The sequence below is a fragment of the Ips typographus genome, linkage group LG2, assembly GCF_016097725.1.
Source record: "Ips typographus isolate SLU linkage group LG2, UJ_Ityp_2.0, whole genome shotgun sequence".
Taxonomy (NCBI): Eukaryota; Metazoa; Arthropoda; class Insecta; order Coleoptera; family Curculionidae; genus Ips; species Ips typographus.
Window position 1 is genome coordinate 4880477 of NC_138423.1, and position 21578 is coordinate 4902054.

Consider the following 21578-nt stretch of genomic DNA (forward strand, 5'->3'; position numbering starts at 1 on the left):
TCACTGTTAAATTTTAGCAGCCAGGGATTTAATCAGTATAAAACGCTTTCCATTGGTGGAACTAGAAAGGTTCTCGGAATTTGATTGGCTGCTGGTACAATGAAGGAAATAATCCGGTTAAAATGTTGTCAGATAACTTCCTAATTATGAGAGGTGTCTGACTTACTTTCAAGTAAATCTTTCAGAGTAATACAACTAATTTCAAATAATAATTAAACTACTTGTTTTTACGAATACGGTGTATTTTTGTTCTAATTGAGTTCCTCATAATCAAAACGGTATTCAATATTGCTCAAAGATACTTTGTTGTAGTGTCTGAAACACCCTGTTTTGTAAGTACCCAGATGACTTGTGTGACATTGGTGACACTAACTGTAAAGAGAGATAATTCTTCTAAAAAATATGAGAAAAGTACCTATAAAAACATATTCTCTTAAATGCCCCTTCTTCAAGATACAAAATGTCAAAGTTAAAAGAATAATATCGTTTTTTGGAAATATCTCCGAAACCGTTTGTGGTACTGAGAGCAACTTTTGCAGGATTAGTTTCCTAAACTACGCAGTTTTTTTTAGTGTAATTCGATTTATTTTACGTAAACCTGTGGCGAAAATTTCAGGTTGACAATGTTGTTGTTTTTGCTTTTAACTTCTATTCATCATCATATGAAGTTGACAATATTCATTCTAACCAATTAAAATGGATAATTGGGAATCATTTGATCCGGATTGCATCAGCTTGTCAGGCGTATTTTGTATTAGTTGTAATCCCTGTGAAAGCTCATGGTTTCAAAATAATAAACAACAAAAGTATGATATTTGATATTTTTCATGAAAGTTTGGGGTGTGAGGTGGTATAACAGTCAATTCAATATCAAAAGCATTTTTTTTTGGTATTATGAAGATTTTTAAGATTTTCTTTTCTTAATTATTTTCATCCTAAAGCTAATCACATGATCACACCAAAGAGAACAAGATCCAACTGTCCATATCAGGCTGATCGGTCTGCAGTTTAAAAATGTTAATATTATTATCACGCCTTAACCAGACAAATAATTACTTTGTCTGCATATTTTGGGATAACTTCAAGAAAAACTACATTTTACTAGAAAATTTTTCATTTTTCTGAAAATGGGCTTGCTACAACATGCCTTAAATAACCATTTATTATTGTCATTTGCCAATAATTAATTATGTGCATTATTTAACTTATTTTCAAGCAGGGTTTGAAAATATCATGATATTTATATAAATATCATATCACATGATATATATCGGATATATATCAGATGTATATCCGATATATATCATTTTTAATCTTTTTATACTTAGCTATAAAAAAATATAAAAAACTAAAAAAATTGTTTTATTTTATGCTTACTTAAGCTATATTTTGTTTTAACACAAATCCTTTTATAATAACTTATATTATTTCTATACAAAAAAAATAAACTTTTTATTATGCAACTCTGAAAACTAAATATTTCTCGACTGATTCATTGTCGAGAAAATGTACCTTTTCCGTGCATCTCGAACAGTAACAGCTTTACTGATCTCAGACAAATTAGAAAACCAAACTTTGTCATCGTTCAGTAAAGCTTACTTAATATTCTTGATACTTAATATAATAATTTTTTGATGCTTTGAATAACTGAAACCGGTTTTTATTCAATTAATAAAAATATCGAATATATCGGATATAGGTATATCAAGCTGTAAATATCATGATATATATCACTGGATATGGTATATCCTCTGAACCCTGTTTTCAAGTAGTTCAACAATTTCTGAGTAGTAGAATTTATTTTGAGTTACAATCACCAATTTTAGAGCTGTTGGCAATTGTAATTCAATTTGAAGTAGAAGTCCATAAATCTCTCAGTGGAGGTGTAAAAATACAACTTTAGCAGACAAAAAGCTTAATAAAATTTGTTGCGGAGAAGACTGTGTGTCTTTTTCATTTTGTAATTATTGTAATTCAGCTCTGCTAATTATTCTGATATTTTACACAACTTGCACCATCCTGTATTATGATCTTTTTCAGGAATGCTATTAGAGTTATCTCCAGCGCAACTACTTCTGCTTTTAGCATCTGAAGAATCTTTGAGATCGAAAGTAGAAGAAGCGGTTGAGATGATTTTGGCACACTCACAGTCCCAAGCAGATATGGGATCAGACGCTTTGTTAGGTAAGTTTGAGGGTTTTCAATTTGCGATCAATTTTACGAAGACGATTCTAAAACAGTTTCACTTTCATTTACGTTGTTGGTTTTCTTCATAAGATTTTGAACGCGGTTCGAGAAAAAGCGGTGGTTCCCGCGCCGTCAACTCGGATAATTCTGTTATAGAGGAGGGTGTTCCCGAAGAGGAGGATAACGCGCCGTTGTTTTACTGTCCCGGAAAGAGAGGATTCTACGCACCAAGGCAGGGCAAGGCTACCTACGAACGACTGAACGCTTTTAGGAATGTTGGAAGGTATGAAATCAGTCCAGTTTTGATCCGACTGGTTTGGTTCTAACAATTCACTTCCGGTTCGCAGATTACTCGGTTTATGTTTGCTACAAAACGAACTGTGTCCGATCTTCTTAACGCGGCACGTTCTCAAAGCAATTTTAGGACGTCCCATTCAATTCCACGACTTGGCCTTCTTCGATCCCGTAGTTTACGAATCTTTGAGGCAGTTGGTTGTGGACGCTGAAACTAAGGACGGCAATAGTCTGTTTTCAGCTTTAGATTTGAACTTTACGTAAGTACTAAAAGCAACTATTAATTTCAAAATTTTTGGTTATATAGTGAAGTGGTTGTTCAATGTATTTTTGCAAATTCACGATCTTTTTGGATCTATCCTAGCCATGAATTTGTCCCTGTGTGTAAGTGACAACGAATCTAAAGCTTCAAGTCAGTCTGAACATTGTCATATGTATTTCTCATAAGAATTCTTATCATGATACGCAAAAAGAACTGTGGTGGAACTATGTAAGAAAATACAAATTTCATTCTTTATTCCACTTTGACTTACATATCTTACTATGAGTCTGTCTTGTTTAAATCTCTACAGGGTGGTCCAGTTTTAAATGTCAATAATTCACCATTCGATAGCCCATCAAAAAATAAGTTAACATACATTATGTCATTTTCATGAAAAATGCTTCTCAACGAAAATACAGTCCATAAAAGTTCAGTTTAAAAAATCGGTTCCTTGTCATAACTGTCAGACCACTGGAGAAATTTTAATCAAATTTGGAACAAATACATATGAAATTAATACTCATTAGGTGATTTAATGACATTTGTCGAAACTGTCTCTGTCTGTTAATTTTTCTACCTTATTCTCTACGTCACTATTTTTCAAAAATTTCAATTTTTTTTACTTTACTTGTACAATTTAACAAAATAAGTATCTTTTATAAAATTCTGATTTGAAACTTTGTTTACGAGATAATTGAGTTATTACGTTCAAAAACCCAAAACCAACCCAACCCAACTTAAGAATTGTCTTGAAAACGGTGAAAATTGACCTAAGAAGCTTAAAAAATGTCTTTGTAGCTAGTTTTCATAGTTTCCAGACAAATTGAAAGACTTTAGTTTTGAAAATTGACTTAGAAACCAGTAAATTTACTTTGAAACGGTAAAAATTGACTTGAGAGGCTTAAAAATTGTCTTTGTAACCAGTTTTCACAGTTTTCAGACAAATTGAAAGACTTAAGCCTTGACAATTGACTTGGAAACTGTAAAAATTCACTTGAGAGGCTTAAAAACTGTCTTTATAATCGGTCGTTATAGTTTTCAGATAAGTTGAAAAACTTTAGTAGTGAAAATTGACTTGTAACCATGAAAAACTACTTTATCTAGAATTTTTGCTACAAATTCACACATTTCAACCTTGAAAATTGACTTGGACACCAAAAAGTGACTCTGTACCAATGAAAAGTAACATAAAAAGCTTAAAATTTGCACTTAAAGCAAGTTTTCATAATTTGAAAACACATTTCAATATTTTAGTCTTGAAAATAGTCTTAAATACAGGATATTGACATTAGATTCATGAAAATTGACTTGAAGACTAACTTTTCAAGTTTTCTTACTTTGCTTTTTATTTTCTTAGAATTCTGGACTATTTTTAGGGCTTTAAAACTGCTTTCAGCTTGGAAAATCAAGTACCTATTAGGGTTATCTTGACCAAGTTTTTGACATAGCCGACTTAAAAATTTATTTTAACATTTTCCATAGGCTTAAACATGCCATTTCACCCTTTGTCAGTATTAAATTGACTTCTAAACGCTTCACTGTGATTTAAGAGTGAAAAATCAAATTTTAAATTATTTTTATAGTAAAAGTAAAGTTTCAGACTCTTCATTGATGAAAGTAAACAAATTTGTCATTAAAAATTCTACGATATTAGTCTTAAACGCTAATTTTTAGTACTGGTAGTGTTGTACACTACCTATAGTCAAAAAAATTGAACGCCAGTAAACATTAGTCCAAAAATCATGTTTTTTGACTATTGACTAATATTCAGTGTCAAAAATGAACTCGTAAACCTCCCAGATGACCAGATTTGAATCCTTGTGAACTATTTTAAAGTAAAAAACACAATAACCCAATTAGACATTTTTGTCAATTTTGAATAACATTACAGACAAGCTAATATATAAATTTGGAGGTTTGTGTCTTCCTTAGGAAGCATTCTTCAGGAAAATGACATAATGCATGTCAACTTATTTTTTGATGGGCTATCGATTGGTGAATTATTGACATTTAAAACTGGACCATCCTGTATTTATAGCTCAAAGTGACATAGTACATTTACTGAGTTCTAGGAATTCTAGTGTAACTTTCTGTGGGAATGTTTGTCTAGTTTGGAAACCGGTACTTACATTATAGTAAACATTTTACCCATTTTGAATGACGTCAAACAAGTGAAAAAAACCCGCATGTCTTGAATTAGATCATAACTTTAACAAATGGCGCGTTTTGAAATCTCATCATTCATTGACACTTAATGTTTTTTTGTATTTGCCTCTAATTGTAGAATTAAAAAAAGCTACATATCATTAACATTTTTGACAATATTTTACTAAAATTGCTGATTTTCCGGTTGGAGATATTGTGTAACTTGCAGGGCAGAAATAGCCCTGCAAGTTTTAAAATTTTGCCGAATTTGCTCTAATAACTTTTTTTGTTGAAACTATTTGTTTTAGCTGACATTCAATTAATTTGATCTTATTTATCAATGTAGTTGTTGTTTGATGAGGTTGAATCTCCAGGTCCATTAGTAAATTATGACTTTTGTGCTGTTGGTGTTGGTGTGAAATAATTTTGTTGTTTTGTTGTTCCTTTTTTGTGAAAATCTTTCATTTTACTTGTTTTATATGCGAGAAAGAAAAAAAAAAGATATTTAAACGCTCGGACAATTTATTGATTTAACATTTTATTCAATAGTACAACTAGTTTGGTCAGGATGACACAAATATCTACGGATTTCGATTTTATAATTTTGTGAGTTTATCAGAGTTCATTCATTCTTAGAAAGTTAATAGTTGACAACATAGTGAGAAAAATTACCATGTAATCTAATGCCGGATCGACATTAAACCGACAAAGGAGAAACAAAACAGAAACTTTATGTTTTTCAACAATTCTGCAACAAAGTTGGAACATTTCAGCAACTTTTTTGTCACCTTATCCCCCAACAATTTTGAGTCCCGTCGCTTGTCGGTAAACATCAAAGGGTTTCTGTTTTGTTTGCTTTATCGGGAACTGTGTCGATTCAGTGCGGACCAAGAAACAAAACTTCCAATATCCTTCGCGTGTGGTTCTGTTATAGAAATAGAATTTCTAAAATTCATATTTTTTTCTGTATCGCTGATCCAACTAATTGGAACAAACTTTCAAAATCTTCGCTAGACATTCGTAATTAACTGGTAAAACTAGAACGTATCTCGCCTGATAAACCCATGTCGTCTTCACGGATATCTCTAATCAAATTTTCGACTTCGTGACTCGTTCGTCTGCGCAAAGTGGGTCTCACCCAAACACGTCTTCTTCTTCAAATTTAACAAAATATAATAATAACCAGCCATTAATACGGAAACGTCGTCTTCTTCAGCACGAAAACGGTACAGTGTGGACTGCAAAGACAAAACTGAAACATGGAATGTTTGTTGCTGTTTTGTTTTTAATAAATGGTCTGCGATAGGGACTTTGTTTCGAAAATGTTTTGTTGCTTAAAAGTTTTGTTTTCTGTTTTGTCCCTTTAATGTGGACCCAGCATTAGATCGTGAACAGACTTGAATGAAATGTTGCTGAATATACTTTTGCTGGTTTAATACAATTAATAGAGTAGTAAAATATAAATATCTGTACTGAATTTACAAACATTGCGCCTAAACTGCAACACTATTAATCAAATTACTTAATTTTTGCATTTTTTTTACAGTATTGATCTTGGGCCAGAAGAAGGAGGTGGAACCGTAGAGATTGTGCCCAACGGCAAAGAAATTGAAGTAACATCCACTAATGTCTACGACTACGTTAGAAAATATGCAAAATATAGGATGATCAAGGTTCAACTGAAAGCTATTGAGGTAAGACTGGACTTTTAATTACTTTTATTTACAACCATATACAGTGCGTTTTTTTTAACGCGCAACATAGGATTTCACGTGTTAAATTTTTAAGCCCATGTTAGACCATGTTATTTTGGAACTACAAGTATAAAACTTGACGGGTGGCTGTTTCGTACCCTGAAGCTTCAGTGAGTTTACCAATTCGGCCTAAAAAGTGTTAAAAAGTGCAAAAAATCATCTTTTTTTGAAAAGGTTTTATCGTTTCATACTCCCTGTATGCATTGTTGTTCTTTGTTGTTTTTGATACTGGCACGGCAGGTAGCAGGTAAAATTTGGCGTAGAAAGTTAAAACAGGGTGATCATTAACTTTATATCAAGAAAGTTAAGAACAAAAGAAGTATTTTTATAAGTGAATGGTTCAAAGTGACCTCCGTTTGAAGCCAAACAGTATTCCAAACAATCATAAAATGCCCTTTTGACGTTCAAAATATGTCGGGTCGTGATGCAGTCAAAATATGTCACTTTACCTGCTACCTGACCTGCCAGTATAAAAACAACAAGGAACAACAATGCATACAGGGAGTATGGAACGATAAAATCTTTTCGAAAAAAAATGATTTTTTTCCAGTTTTTAATCACTTTTTAGACCAAATTGGTAGACTTACTTAAGCTTCAGGGTACTAAAGACACACCCGTCAAGTTATAGACTTGCAGTTCCAAAATAAAATGGTCTAACATGGGCTTAAAAATTTAACACGTAAAATCCTATGTTGCGCGTTAAAAAAAACGCACTGTATGTAATGCGGTCATTACTAACGTCATTGAAGGTTAGGAAGTATCATATTGCGCACCTCTACTTCCCGCCCTCTAAAATTGTGTGATTGTTAATATTTTTGAAAAAAAAATGAATTGAATCAATTTTTTTTAATGTCAGATAAACTCGGATCTATATTCAGTTCGTAAATAATAAATTGAGAAAAATGTCCCGGATTACAACTCAAATTGTATGCATTCAAACGGTTATAATGCCTATAATACATTACAATACTAAAATTAACATGATCTAAACTAAAACAAACTACTTATTGAAATTAATGGTTACATTTGAATTATTATAAGTGTTTAAGTGTTATTATATTTAGGCCAGTACCAGCACTGGCGTCTCCAACAATTTTCTCTTTGGTCGACAAATTAATTTGCTGCTGAATGACTGATGTTTGTGAACTACTTGCAACAGCTTCAGAAGACATGGCACGTTGGGACAGCATAACGGCAGTTTTAGTTTTTTAATTGGAGTTCATTTGCTCCACTGTTGGCAAGTAACGTGGCGGCGGTTCTTCTTAGAGCATGGCCTGTAAAGCCTTTCGAGTTCTCTAAATTCAAAAAAGTAGCAATTTTTTGGGAATAATTAGCTATTGTATTGTGCCCAATTGGTTGATTTCTTGCTATTCCTCCTCTAAGCTGAACAAAAAGTCTATCGATTTCTATGTTTTCTCTCAAATTTATGTAGTCTCGAACGATCTTCACCCGTATTGGATCAGTAATGAGAAATGATCTACTTGTATGTGTTTTGGAATCTGGAATCTCAACCGAAATTTTTTTTTTCAAAAAAAGTAACATCCAACATTTTCATTTTCACTAATTCGTCCGTCCGACAAGCTCCAGATACACCTATTATTAATGCGACCTAAAACAATAAGAAGAATATAATACCATAATATATATACCATAATAGACATCCTCAAAACCCGCTACATAACCCAACCAACGAATTACTCTACGAACGGACACAAATGACAAAAATAACAGAACGATTAACGAAACTAGAGGCAAAATGGAAAGGCAACCCCCACAACTGGACAATTATAAACCCCATCTCCCTCACAAGACCAAATAGACAATCTCGCTACGCCTTTCCTCAATATATTCTGTTGGAACATTTTACTTAAAAAAAACGAACTATTAATTTTAACCTTTTCTTTGTAAAACATTATATATTTTTTTTTTTTTTTTAACAGATATTTAGTACATAAGTTTTGTTTCTGTAACATTGGCAGAAAGACCGGTAGGTCGATAGCCTTTTTCCTCGGAAATAAAGATGGTTTATATTTATATATATACCATAATAACTGTGCACTTGTATAAGCTCAAACACTATTTTTTTTAAAAATACCTATTTAAAGATCACAACTATCTTACCTTAATCGGTAGAAGATTATTTGGAGCTTTGTTTAAAAAATCCTCTATATTTTTCCTAGGAAATACGTTCGATTTTTTGGGCCTGAAGCCCGCATTTTGACGTTTTAGAAAGGCCAGCAGTTTTCCATGTTTTGAAATATCAGGTTTTTCTTCAATTTGTAGCATCATATCATACTGTACATTGCCCACAAAGTAGACGGCTTCTTTTGTCTGGATTGTTCTCCAAAATATGCTAAGAGTACACTTTCGGAACAAGTATTCTTCACCTTTTTTTCTTCGCACCACTTCCTATATAATTCAATAGCTTTTAGGTAGCGATGCTTACTTTTCTCTGGCACCAAGCCGTGTGCTGCGTATTTCTGGCGGGGTACACGTCAATTCTTCACCGGAGGACATTTTTCTCAATTTATTAATCCGGAAATTAATATCGATCTAACTTTTTCTGACATTTATTTATATTGGTGAGTTGTTTACCACATAGCTACGGTAACAATATACCTGATTGATTATTCTGAGAAAAATGCCTGCTTGGTAGTTTTTTGTTAAATGTAATATTCTAGATATGTTCAGAATGAAACAATGATTTGTAAATTTTGATAGAAATATGATGGTTGTAAATAAAATAGTATACAAACCTCGGTAGGAAGTTTCATTCCTGTCTCGAGATCCTAGCTAAACCTCGACGCTTCGCGTTTCGACTATCTAACTAATCTCTCGACAGTAATGAAACTCTTCCCACCTCGGTGTGTAATATACTATTTTTATTAATAAATTGGTCCACAGTTCAACATCCGTTTGACTGAATTAACTTTAGGTCGTACGGCGTTTTAAACTGTGGAAAGTAAAAAGCTTGATCCTATATTTCGCGGTTGTTACTGTAACCGACCGAAATATCAATTCATAGCAACATTCTACGTAAATTAAATTTATTACCACTGTAGTGAATTTACAATACGTTTTAGTTAACACAGCTTTTCTCTTTAGAGCATTCGTACTGGCGTGTTTGATGTTCTACCCGAAGGATCATTGGACGGCCTCACGGCGGAAGATTTAAGGCTACTTTTGAACGGCGTAGGTGATATTAACGTGCAAGTTCTTATATCGTACACGTCGTTCAACGACGAATCAGGAGAGAGCGGCGAGAGACTCATTAAATTTAAAAGATGGCTGTGGTCGATTGTGGAGAAAATGACTCACTTGGAAAGACAAGACTTGGTAAGTTGACTTATATGAAGTATTAGTCTTGGAAGGGTTTTTTTTTGTTGAATATTTTGATTTGTTGGCTTTCAGTGTTCAAATTTTCAGCGTGTTTGAAAAGACTTAATCAAAAATCAAATTTCATTCTAATTATGTTCCAAGATTCTTTGAGCATTGAGGTGATACTTGAAATTGGTTACATTAATCACGCCAAACCTTTTGAATTTTAATAATTTATTATTGCATGGATGGTCGATTCTCAAGTCAAATTTGTACTTCTCAGCATTACTTTATATTGCTAGCTAAAATTTTATTTCGTGGGATATAAGTAACTCAAACTATAACACAGAGTAATTACAGTATACACAATACATTCAAGATAATAAGAATAGTTAATGCCCGTATTTATAAACAATGCTTCGCTCGTTCTCAGACTTGAGTCGTACTCAAGTACAGTTTTTTCTTTTATAAACCTAACTTAACCTCTAAGGCGTACTTCTGTCGTGCTCACATCGAGACTTGCTCAAGTTAGGTATTGACCTGACTTGAGCATTGCTTGGTTTCATTTTTGACGTTTCAAAATAAAACTGTCTAAAATTGAAAGTTAGAGGGTTTAAAAACTCAAATCAAAACACAATAAAAAAAATCAAAAAGTTTGTGGTTTATTTCGTCAACTTTTCAGGAAATTGGTACTGTGTAAGTATAGTTACCACAAATTGTTCAAGTATAAACCATAGATCTTCAATATAATTAATAATTGCAGTATGGCACATGCTGATATAGAGGATACAGATGAATTTTTGGAATACATACAACGATGAAAATATGTTACAAAGGTGGGCCTCCTCCAGTTGCTAGTCGGTGAAATGTTTGTTCTGTGTTTTGCCTTCTTTTTCTACGATATAAAATTATATTGAGCAACCCACATAAACATTTCTATTGATCATCTTACTTCTGTTTTAAATTATTCCACAATTTCTTACGTTTGACAGCATTCCTGGGCACAGTTATTATAGATCCTTGGGAATTATACTCTGTAGCAATTTCTGTCCATTCTGCTTGTTTTTTTTTGTACAGTTGCTGCGTCGTTCGTTTGTCCTCCACTAATTTGTGTTTGTCTACTAAATTAGCCAACAAAAGCTTCTCTTTTTGGGTATAGGCTGTTATTTTAGCCATCAAAAAATTTCTTTATGATCCTATAGGCATATAGATGGTAAAGATATGTATAAAATTATTGTTGAATACGTACCTCAAGGAAAATAATAAATATTTAAAAAAGAAAACCACCAAACCAAACCAAATTCAAATAACTTACAATCAACGCTCAAACAACTTCCGCGTTCCAGGTAAATTGCCAAACATTTTTGACATTGGCAATGAAGGTAACACAAAAGTTACTAGAAAATTAAATTATTATTTTAGAATGTAAACTTTGAAATATATGATTAATTACTGAAAAAGAAAGTAAAAAAAGTAGAATTATTCAAATTATTGTCAATGATACTTTAACCCTGAATACGACGAAACAAGTAAAAGCCCTAGATTTATTATTAGAAATTAGTCAATGTTTTTAGGACCGATAAGTTCCCGTTTTCTGTTGACGGTGTCAGCCGAATGTGATAGAAAACAGCTTAGAGAGTACCAACAGTTAATAGAAAGAAATTTTCTTTCTTGTCTATTTCTATGCGTTTTCTATTTCCTACATCGTTACGGAGTTCGCCTTCTGACGACAATATTGCGCATTATTGCCAACATATTTTAAGGCGCGTAATTTAAATAACCGTATCTATGCAATGTGAGTAAGTTTGGTTTGCAATAGAATCACCTGTGTTGTGACGTGCAACTGAAGTTATAATAATCAGGGAGTATGTATACTTTTCCTATACCTACCTAACTTCAACCGTTTCTGACTTATTAACAGTTTTTCCTTCCAAAAAATGCACGTTGTTGATTTTGTCATCCTGTCTAATTAAAAAATAAAAACGTTGTCATTTGCTTTCACTTTCATTTAAATAAATATCAAAGTTATAAAAACGCCGTGCTACAATGAGCAAGGTCAAATACTAATTCTAAATGGGCTGCAGCAAGCACGGAAAAAAGCAGTTTGATAGAATATCACGGGCTTTAAAAGTGAGTACTCCCTATGTCGTATAAAAAAAGCTGGAATTTAAGCTGACAACTCCTATTTTACCAACATTTCTAAGAAAATGTCGATCAGAAAAACCAAAATAACTAACTACATTTCTGAAGAACACAATGAGAGATCCAATTAATGTATGCCCAAACAGAATTATTATGTAGGAATGGTAATTTTGCAAAAAGAATTATTGAACCAAGTTGGAGAACATTTAAAAACTTTAGTGCCATTTCTGCCTTGCAAATATGATGCAAACTATTGGTTTTGAATGGAAATAGACCAGTAACTATAATAGCCACAGAAAACTCACGACAGAAAAATCACTATCAGTCAGTTTACTAAGCTATGATTTATGTTGATGTGTAGTTTTTTTTGCTGACAGACTTTTGAGATTTTTGTCATGTGAAACATTCGGTAAAAATCAGCATCTAGGTAGCTTTTAAGCCAACATTCATAGTAATCTTTTGGCCTAATAAGTTCTTCCCTTGTTATACTTATATGAGCTAGGTAATTACCACTATTTTGTGAATAAATTGTTGGAAACTGTCCCATTTCCACAAATTCAAAAGGTAAGGTGCCAACAAAAATTTCCTGGATGGTAACACACTACTAACTAACAAGTTTTCTAATTTTTTTTTCCATTTGCTTATTTTCACATCTTTTACCGAAAGCAGTTTAAATTCAGCAACTAAAATTCAAATTTCAAAATTATTAATGTTAAAAAAAACTCCTAACGTTGACAGTCTGCACTTGATAGAAGATGGAAACAGGAACAACCCGCTTTTGTGATTCAACAACAAATTGTGATTATGACAAAAGTGACGTTTTATGTTCCAAAGGACTGTTTCGTCGCTAAAATTCGACTAAAGGCGGATTCACGTTCACACTTGAGACTTCTCTGTTGTAAAAAGTCGTATAACACTATAACATAGATATGCGTAGAAATTATTAAAGCAACAAATGGAGTTTCTCTTGGTACGCGGAACGTCTGTCGCACAAGTCATGAAATGTGCCAAGTAAAATTTTTTTAAACAATGAACACTGCCCTTCACTATACATATAAACATAACATTCATTTCAAAAAACAATAAAACAATTTAGGTTTAATTGCGACAGATTTCCGGCCGACGCCGCTAAATTTTTATTCATTACCACTTGTCAGTCGATTGTCAACTTCAATCAAGAGTAAAAACGTACCGATTTCTACATCAAAAGTTGAAATCGTACATACTTTTACGTCACGTAGAAGTACGCCGTATTACGAACTTCTATGTTGCGCCGTTCCACGCACTACTGAAAACTGCCTCATATAACTACATGCAATTTAACTTTTTACGTGTGCGACTTTTTACGACAATGACTTTGTAAGTACGAACGTGAATCCGCCTTTATATAGCCTAGTTTGTAATAAACGCCGTGCGTAAGTTTCAATATGGCGGTGCATCTAATGACGTAACCGCCACGGGAAGAAAATGAATCATAGTATAGCGGACAGTAAAAAGTAAAATACAATGTTAGAAAAATCCAAGTGCTTGTATAGGGTGCGGCAAAATTTACCCACCCAAGTTTTTCTGAGATACAAGAAAATTCAGGGCAAAAAATGTAAGTTAATTTTATGAAAACTCTTTATAAAAACAGGTAAAATTAATTATGAACAACAACATTGAGTAAATGACTGCCACGACTAGTCAGACTTTGAGCTTGTAAAATAACTTTGCGCAATAATTCAAGTGGAATTTGAGTAATTTCTTAGCGAATGTTTGCCTTTAATGCTTCTATCGTCTGTGGGCGATTAATGTAAACTTTACTTTTCAAGTATCCCCATAGGAAATACTCTGGTGCCGTCAAATCAAGGGAATGAGACGGCCACTCAATATCTTCATTTTTTGATATCAGTTTGGTAGGAAAAACATCTCTAAGATGCTGTATGACATGTAGCGCCATCCTGCTGAAACCAGAAGTTTTGTAAGCCATGTTCTTCCAACTGTGGTTGCAGAAATTCACGTATTATTGTTCGATATCGTTCTCCATTAACAATTCCTGCATCGCCCATGGCATCTTCAGAAAAGAAAGGTCCAATGATTCGATCGGAACATATTGCGCATCAAACATATCTATTTCCCAAAACCGATCATTTTGTTTGTTAACACGAGCAGAAAAGCAAAATTTGCCTCGTCGCTCATTATCAAATTTTGCCAAAAATTGGGTTCTGCTTCCGCTATGTTTATCACGGTTTGTGCGTATTGCAAACGTCTTGGAATATCAATTGGCTGTAGTCTGAATACTGTTTGAATTTTGTATGGATACATATGCAAGTGTAAGTGCAAAATTCTTCTTAAAGTCCGCTCGGATAACCCTAATTGCGCCGCACGTCTTCTTGTGGAAGTTTTTCAGTCCGAACAAGCCTAATATTCTCATTTGAACGACCAGAACGGGGTCTTCCAGTATGCTTTACATCCCTTACTGTGCCACTTTCCAAAAATGCGTTTGCAAAATGTCTAATTGTTTGTCCGTGTGAAGCTCGGCGATTGCCGGGATGCGCTCTCCTAAAAGCGCGTTGAGTTAAAATGGTTGAAGAAAAGTTTTGAAAATACAATTTCTTCGCGTTGTTCAGCCGAATCATAGATTAACACACTAGATAGATGTTAATCTCCGTGTTAATAATGTGAAGCACTGTATGTATGAGTTCTTTCGAGTCACAGGGGTCGCCACATGTTCACATTTGATGGTCGTCAGATGTAATTTTTATGTCTCTATTGTCATGACAGATTTTTAAAAGCGCCATCTGTTGGTAGACTTTCATAAACGATTGATTGGCGGGCTTTTTGAATTAAATTATGTCTTTCTTTCTTGGTTTTGGTACAAGAAACAGGTAAATAAAACAAAGTCCAGTGTATGCAAAATATATTATATATATTTTAAGGAATTGAACATACAAAACACATACTCTACAAAAATAATAAGCTTTTGGTTAGTAAGTTGGTGCAAAACCCAAGACCTTACGACTATAGTTAAGAATAGATCATAAAGCTACACTTTATACATAAAACATTACTATTATAAATAACATACACATGCAAATATCAACCATTGTATACCCAAAGGTGTACCTCAAAGGTCTTTAAGAATGTTTCAGATATGGTTTTTGGTTTTTTATTTTTTATTTTGCTTCTTTAAAATGTGAAACTTACCAGAAGACAGGGATTCATTCTTGGAAAAGATGGAGGAAGTTGGAAGCACATCTTGATTAGGATTGCCTGTTGATGGATTACTTTGTGAAAATTTACTTAAAAAAAAATATATACCAGGTGTCCAAGAGCACCCTGGACATAGGAGATTAACATGGGAAAACGGTTTTGAGTTTTTTGCGCCTGTACGGTTGATTTGATTGAAAAATCGTATTAATGAAAGTTGTAGTACCTATCACGGACTAGTTTTCAGTATTTTTTTCGGATCTCTAACTTGAGCCCTTTCGTCGTAAATCATGAACAAAAATGAGGAAATTTAAACTTTTGGCCTGCACTGTATAGGCGGTTGTCGGGCAACGGGTAAACATTTCATTGTTGCTGGTACGGTTGCTCGACAACCGTTTATACAGTGCAGGTAAAAAGTTTAAATTTTCGCATTTTTGTTCGTGTTTTACGACGAAAGGGCTCAAGTTAGAGATCTGAAAAAAATACAGAAAATTAGTCCGTGATAGGTACTACAACTTTCATTTATACGATTTTTCAATCAAATCAACCGTACAAGCGCAAAAAAATCAAAACCGTTTTCCCATGTTAATCTCCTATGTCCAGGGTGTTCTTGGACACCTGGTATAAACCTAGGAATACTTAACAGGTTTATAAATATTATTCTACTGGATATGCACAGAGATGAGAATTTGAGGATTAATTTGATTTGGTTTGTGCATGTCAAACAAATGTTTGGTCCTGTTCATTTTTGCTTGTTTTTTTGGTGAATAGGTGCCTAATATATGATTTGATAGATATATCAAATCAGTTCATTCTAACGTAATATGATGACGCGGGATATGATATAGCTAAACTGTTGAAAAAAACAAACTATACCAAATAATTATATGTATTCATATTTACCAGAAGTTGATGGTCTTTGATCTGGTAAGTTCTTTAATTTTTCATAGTCAATGGAGGGGATTTCAAGAGATTCTGTGAAACAAACATTTCAAATATTACAAGAACGAAACGTGTATAAGTCCATCTTCACATTCTTCACACAGTGGAGGTGTTAGGTAAGTGCAACGAAAGAGCACTCACTCAATCTCCACATTTTTTTTATTAGATTTTAAATGGTTATGCCCAACATGCTATCAGCAGTTTTTCCAGAAAACAAAACCTCAATTAATACTACAATAATACAAATACTAACATGCGCGACATCACTGTATAGGTATATTTTGATTTGAATAAAATTACTTGGGGAATCTGGGTCCTTTGGTACTTGCTGGCAAGGACTTGGTAAGAACCTTGAAGAAATCACTCCCTTTTTTAGCATGCCTCTGTTATATGGGTCTTTTTATATGGGTTATATGGGACTTTAGTCTTCAGGCAAAAAGTGCTTTTCACACACGTAATACCTGAAAATACATTTCAGTTTCATTTTTATCTACTGTACCTTATTTCTATTAAGTACTACTATTAGTAGTACCTAGGTATAGTGCAAAACTAGGGTATTAAAACAGATACATTTATTAGTCAGTGAGTCATAGTGCTGTTTAAACACACTTTATGCAAAAGAATACATTAGTTTTCCACTATACTTACCAAAATAATCGTCATATACTAAGGAGCTATGTTGAGTTCTACAAATCATTAAACCTATTTTCTCTTTGCCTCCTTGAAAACCTCTAATAGTAATCCTCTTACTACCTTAACATTATAATGAATAAAAATGAACTTTTCTTGAGAACCTACCTGCTATAAATTTCCATATTAGAACAAAGAAGTAAAATAAATAATCGTCCTAAAAATTGTTTCCACAGTGAAAAAGTAACACCGTTTTTTTCCGGGTTAGGAAAACGAAATCGTCGGGAATGTTTTGAAGGGCTGCATCCCTTTATGGCACATCCCGCCTTGCCCATAGTGATAAAATTCTTTGTAAAACCCAACCAAAAGCTAAAAACTAAACTAAAAAAACCTATTGCGCAAAAATTGCACAAACGAAAGAAAACACTATAAAAACACCGCGCACGAATTAGTTAGTATAAATCACACGTATAAATCAGTATAAATTAAAAACTACAACCGTAATATCAATATTTTAATAGACTTGTCTAAAAAAATTTGAATTTGTCAAAAGTTGTTTACATCCTTGTCATTTGGTTTTGCTTAACCACAAAAAACCATCTACAGGTAAAAACAATACAGTAGCTCCCCCTGGGTCTCGTAAGAATCCAAAACAAGGCTTCACATTGGCTATATGAGATTAGTGGGCCTGATATTGCCTATATGAGATTAGTGGGCCTCATCACTTTTGATAGCTGTCAAGAAAATAACAAAACTATAGCAATATTATTATTACAATTACTATTTGATTAGCAAATAATTGCTTCTATTTCTAGGTGTACTTTTGGACGGGATCACCCGCATTACCGGCTAGTGAAGACGGTTTCCAACCGATGCCGTCCGTGACAATTAGACCGGCAGACGACGCGCATCTACCCACCGCCAATACTTGCATTTCCCGACTGTACATCCCACTTTACAGTAGCCGCACCGTTCTACGACAAAAATTACTGTTGGCTATCAAAATCAAGAATTTCGGATTCGTTTAAACCGGCAGAAAAGTTTCGTTTTAATGTTAATTCGTAAGGTATCTTACACCTAGACACTTCTTACGAAATACACGTTTGTTTCGTATTGACGTAGTGTATTTTAACTACGTTCTGATTGTGATGTATTTACTTTTTAGTTTTTGTTTAAGGGCCGAAGCAAAGTGATACTGCGTGTGTGTGTATATAACAAATGCCGTTGTAAGGGGCAATATTTAACAGGTAGATAAGATTTTTCTCTGATCGAGTTGATTTTCGTTCTGATTGATGCCAGAAAGTGGCATAATTTTGTTGTATTTTTTTTGTGCATGATTTCTTTTTTGGTTAAGTTCGTTAAGGTTATTTAGGTTCAACTGAAACCCTAAACCTAAAAATAGGTAGGTATTTCTCAATTTTGTCTGTTCACATTAAGAAAAATAAGACTTTTTCTTGGGAGTAAGTAGCTTTTAATTAAAACGATCGTCAGCTTTACTAGGGTTTTTTTTCCTACACTAAAGACTATTCCGATTCATTATCCACTTAACTATCCGCAAAACTTTAATTTAAAATTTTATTAAAAATAGTTCCAGTATTTATATTTCAGTTAAATCCAGAGCGGAAGCCTCTGAAAATGAAAAAAAGTGAAAAAAAAATAGTAGGATGAAACCCATTGAAAAAAGAAGAGAGGAAGAGGAAGACTACAAAAATGAAAGGTAAAAAACCGTTTATCTCGATTTCTGGCTAAATTTGCAAGTCCTATGGAAAAACGTTAAATGACAAAGTTGTAGGTAACAAAAAGATCTACAACTTTTGTATTTACACTTTTTTCACATATCCTCAAAATTTATGTGAAAAATACAAATAACCAACTTTTTGGTTTTTTTATTTTAATTTTCCAAAAAAATTTTTTTCCACAAAATTTGATGGAAACTTTCCTTTCAATGTACCAAACAAACTGTATTTTTTATTTAAAATATTTGTTTTTTTCAATTTATTTTAACAAAATATCAAAAAAATACTCGCCTCAAAATATTTGTTTAGTTTTAATTTTGCTTTTTATAACTAATAGGTCAAGTATTAGGAGCAACTAAAGTTTAAAATAATTACAACTGACTAATTTTGACCAAAAACTACAGAAAAGCACTAGAAACATTTGAATGGAAATTCTGTTACCTGTAATTAACAGCAAAAAATACTGAATTTGCTAATACAGGGCCATACTCAGAAAAATTATAGTAAAATCCTGAAGTGAAGTACAGTTGATTAAAATTACTACTTTTGACCAAAAACCATCACAGAAAAGCACTGTAAAAGTTTGAATTGAACATCTGTTACAAATTTGGTAGTTACGGACCTGTAATTAAAAGAAAAAACTCTGAATTTGCTGCAGAATACAGGGCTGTACCTACACAGAAAAATTATGGTGTTACTTATATTATTTAAGTGAAGTGAGGTTTGTTAAACTGACTAATTTTGACCAAAAAAGCACTGGAAACATTTGAATTGAAATAAGTAAAGGTTTGAATTGAAAATCTCTGACAATTTGGTAGTTACGGAAATGTAATTAACAGCAAGAATACTGAGTTTGCTACAGAATACAGAGCTGTTTACAGAAAAATGATTGGGAAATCCTTAAGAGAGGGACAGTTGGTTAAACTGACTAATTTTTGTCAAAAAGCACTGTAAACGTTTGAATTGAAATTCTGTAATAAATTTGGCAGTTACGGATCTGTAATTAACAGCAAGAATACTGATTTTGCTACAGAATACAGGGCTGTTTACAGAAAAATCATTGGGAAATCCTTAATAGAGGAACAGTTGGTTAAACTGACTAATTTTTGTCAAAAAGCACTGTAAATGTTTGAATTGAAATTCTGTAACAAATTTGGCAGTTACCGATCTGTAATTAACAGCAAGAATACTGATTTTGCTACAGAATACAGGGCTGTTTACAGAAAAATCATTGGGAAATCCTTAATAGAGGAACAGTTGGTTAAACTGACTAATTTTTGTCAAAAAGCACTGTAAATGTTTGAATTGAAATTCTGTAACAAATTTGGCAGTTACGGGTCTGTAATTAACAGCAAGAATACTGAGTTTTCTACAGAATACAGGGCTGTACTCAGAAAAATTATGGGGAAGGCCTTAAGAGAGGGACAGTTGGTTAAAATGACTAATTTTTGTCAAAAAGCACTGTAAACGTTTGAATTGAAATTCTGTAACAAATTTGGCAGTTACGGATCTGTAATTAACAGCAAAAGTACTGAGTTTGCTACAGAATAAAGGGCTGTACTCAAAAAAATTATTGGGAAATCCTTAAGAGAGGGACAGTTGGTTAAACTGACTAATTTTTTCCAAAAAGCACTGTAAATGTTTGAATTGAAATTCTGTAACAAATTTGGCAGTTACCGATCTGTAATTAACAGCAAGAATACTGATTTTGCTACAGAATACAGGGCTGTTTACAGAAAAATCATTGGGAAATCCTTAATAGAGGAACAGTTGGTTAAACTGACTAATTTTTTCCAAAAAGCACTGTAAACGTTTGAATTGTAATTCTGTAACAAATTTGGCAGTTACGGATCTGTAATTAACAGCAAGAATACTGAGTTTGCTACAGAATACAGGGCTGTACTCAGAAAAATTATTGGGAAATCCTTAAGAGAGGGACAGTTGGTTAAACTGACTAATTTTTGTCAAAAAGCACTGTCAACGTTTGAATTGAAATTCTGTAACAAATTTGGCAGTTACGGGTCTGTAATTAACAGCAAGAATACTGAGTTTGCTACAGAATACAGGGCTGTTTACAGAAAAATCATTGGGAAATCCTTAATAGAGGAACAGTTGGTTAAACTGACTAATTTTTGTCAAAAAGCATTGTAAAGTTTGAATTGAAATTCTGTAACAAATTTGGCAGTTACGGATCTGTAATTAACAACAAGAATACTGAGTTAGCTACAGAATACAGGGCTGTACTCAGAAAAATTATTGGGAAATCCTTAAGAGAGGGACAGTTGGTTAAACTGACTAATTTTGACTAAAACCCACATAAAAGAATTGTAAACGTTTTTATTATAATTCTGTAACAATTTTGGCAGTTACGGATCTGTAATTAACAGCAAGAATACTGAGTTTGCTACAGAATACAGGGCTGTTTACAGAAAAATCATTGGGAAATCCTTAAGAGAGGGACAGTTGGTTAAACTGACTAATTTTTGTAAAAAGCACTGTAAATGTTTAAATTGAATTTCTGTAAAAAATTTGGCAGTTACGGATCTGTAATTCACAGCAAGAATACTGAGTTTGCTACAGAATACAGGGCTGTTTTCAGAAAAATGATTGGGAAATCCTTAAGAGAGGGACAGTTGGTTAAACTGACTAATTTTTGTCAAAAAGCACTGTAAATGTTTGAATTAAATTTCTGTAAAAAATTTGGCAGTTACGGATCTGTAATTAACAGCAAGAATACTGAATTTGCTACAGAATACAGGGCTGTTTACAGAAAAATTATTGGAGAATCCTTAAAAGAGGGACAGTTGGTTAAACTGACTAATTTTTGTCAGAAAGCACTGTAAATGTTTAAATTGAAATTCTGTAACAATTTTGGCAGTTACGGATCTGTAATTAACAGCAAGAATACTGAATTTGCTACAGAATACAGGGCGGTTTACAGAAAAATTATTGGGAAATCCTTAAGAGAGGGACAGTTGG

General features: G+C 33.1%; 1 protein-coding gene and 1 long non-coding RNA gene across 3 annotated transcripts in view; one reads left to right on the forward strand and one right to left on the reverse strand.

The window, feature by feature from the left end:
• hyd (E3 ubiquitin-protein ligase hyd) overlaps nucleotides 1–18357 on the forward strand; it is a 71920-nt gene extending 53563 nt beyond the window's left edge. For both annotated transcript variants that reach the window (XM_081974265.1, XM_081974267.1), the window contains exons 39-44: nucleotides 2041–2184; nucleotides 2278–2470; nucleotides 2535–2741; nucleotides 6435–6582; nucleotides 9748–9978; nucleotides 17679–18357. In XM_081974265.1, the coding sequence (XP_081830391.1) occupies nucleotides 2041–2184; nucleotides 2278–2470; nucleotides 2535–2741; nucleotides 6435–6582; nucleotides 9748–9978; nucleotides 17679–17891 (1136 nt within the window). In that variant the 3' untranslated portion in view covers nucleotides 17892–18357. The remainder of the gene's footprint in view (nucleotides 1–2040; nucleotides 2185–2277; nucleotides 2471–2534; nucleotides 2742–6434; nucleotides 6583–9747; nucleotides 9979–17678) is intronic.
• On the reverse strand, nucleotides 10913–12549 carry LOC145725486 (uncharacterized). Its single transcript, XR_014177292.1, has 2 exons — nucleotides 11210–12549; nucleotides 10913–11156 (listed from the first exon to the last, which is right to left on the reverse strand). It is a non-coding gene; the product is annotated as an uncharacterized LOC145725486 (long non-coding RNA).
• Nucleotides 18358–21578: the final 3221 nt, after the last annotated feature.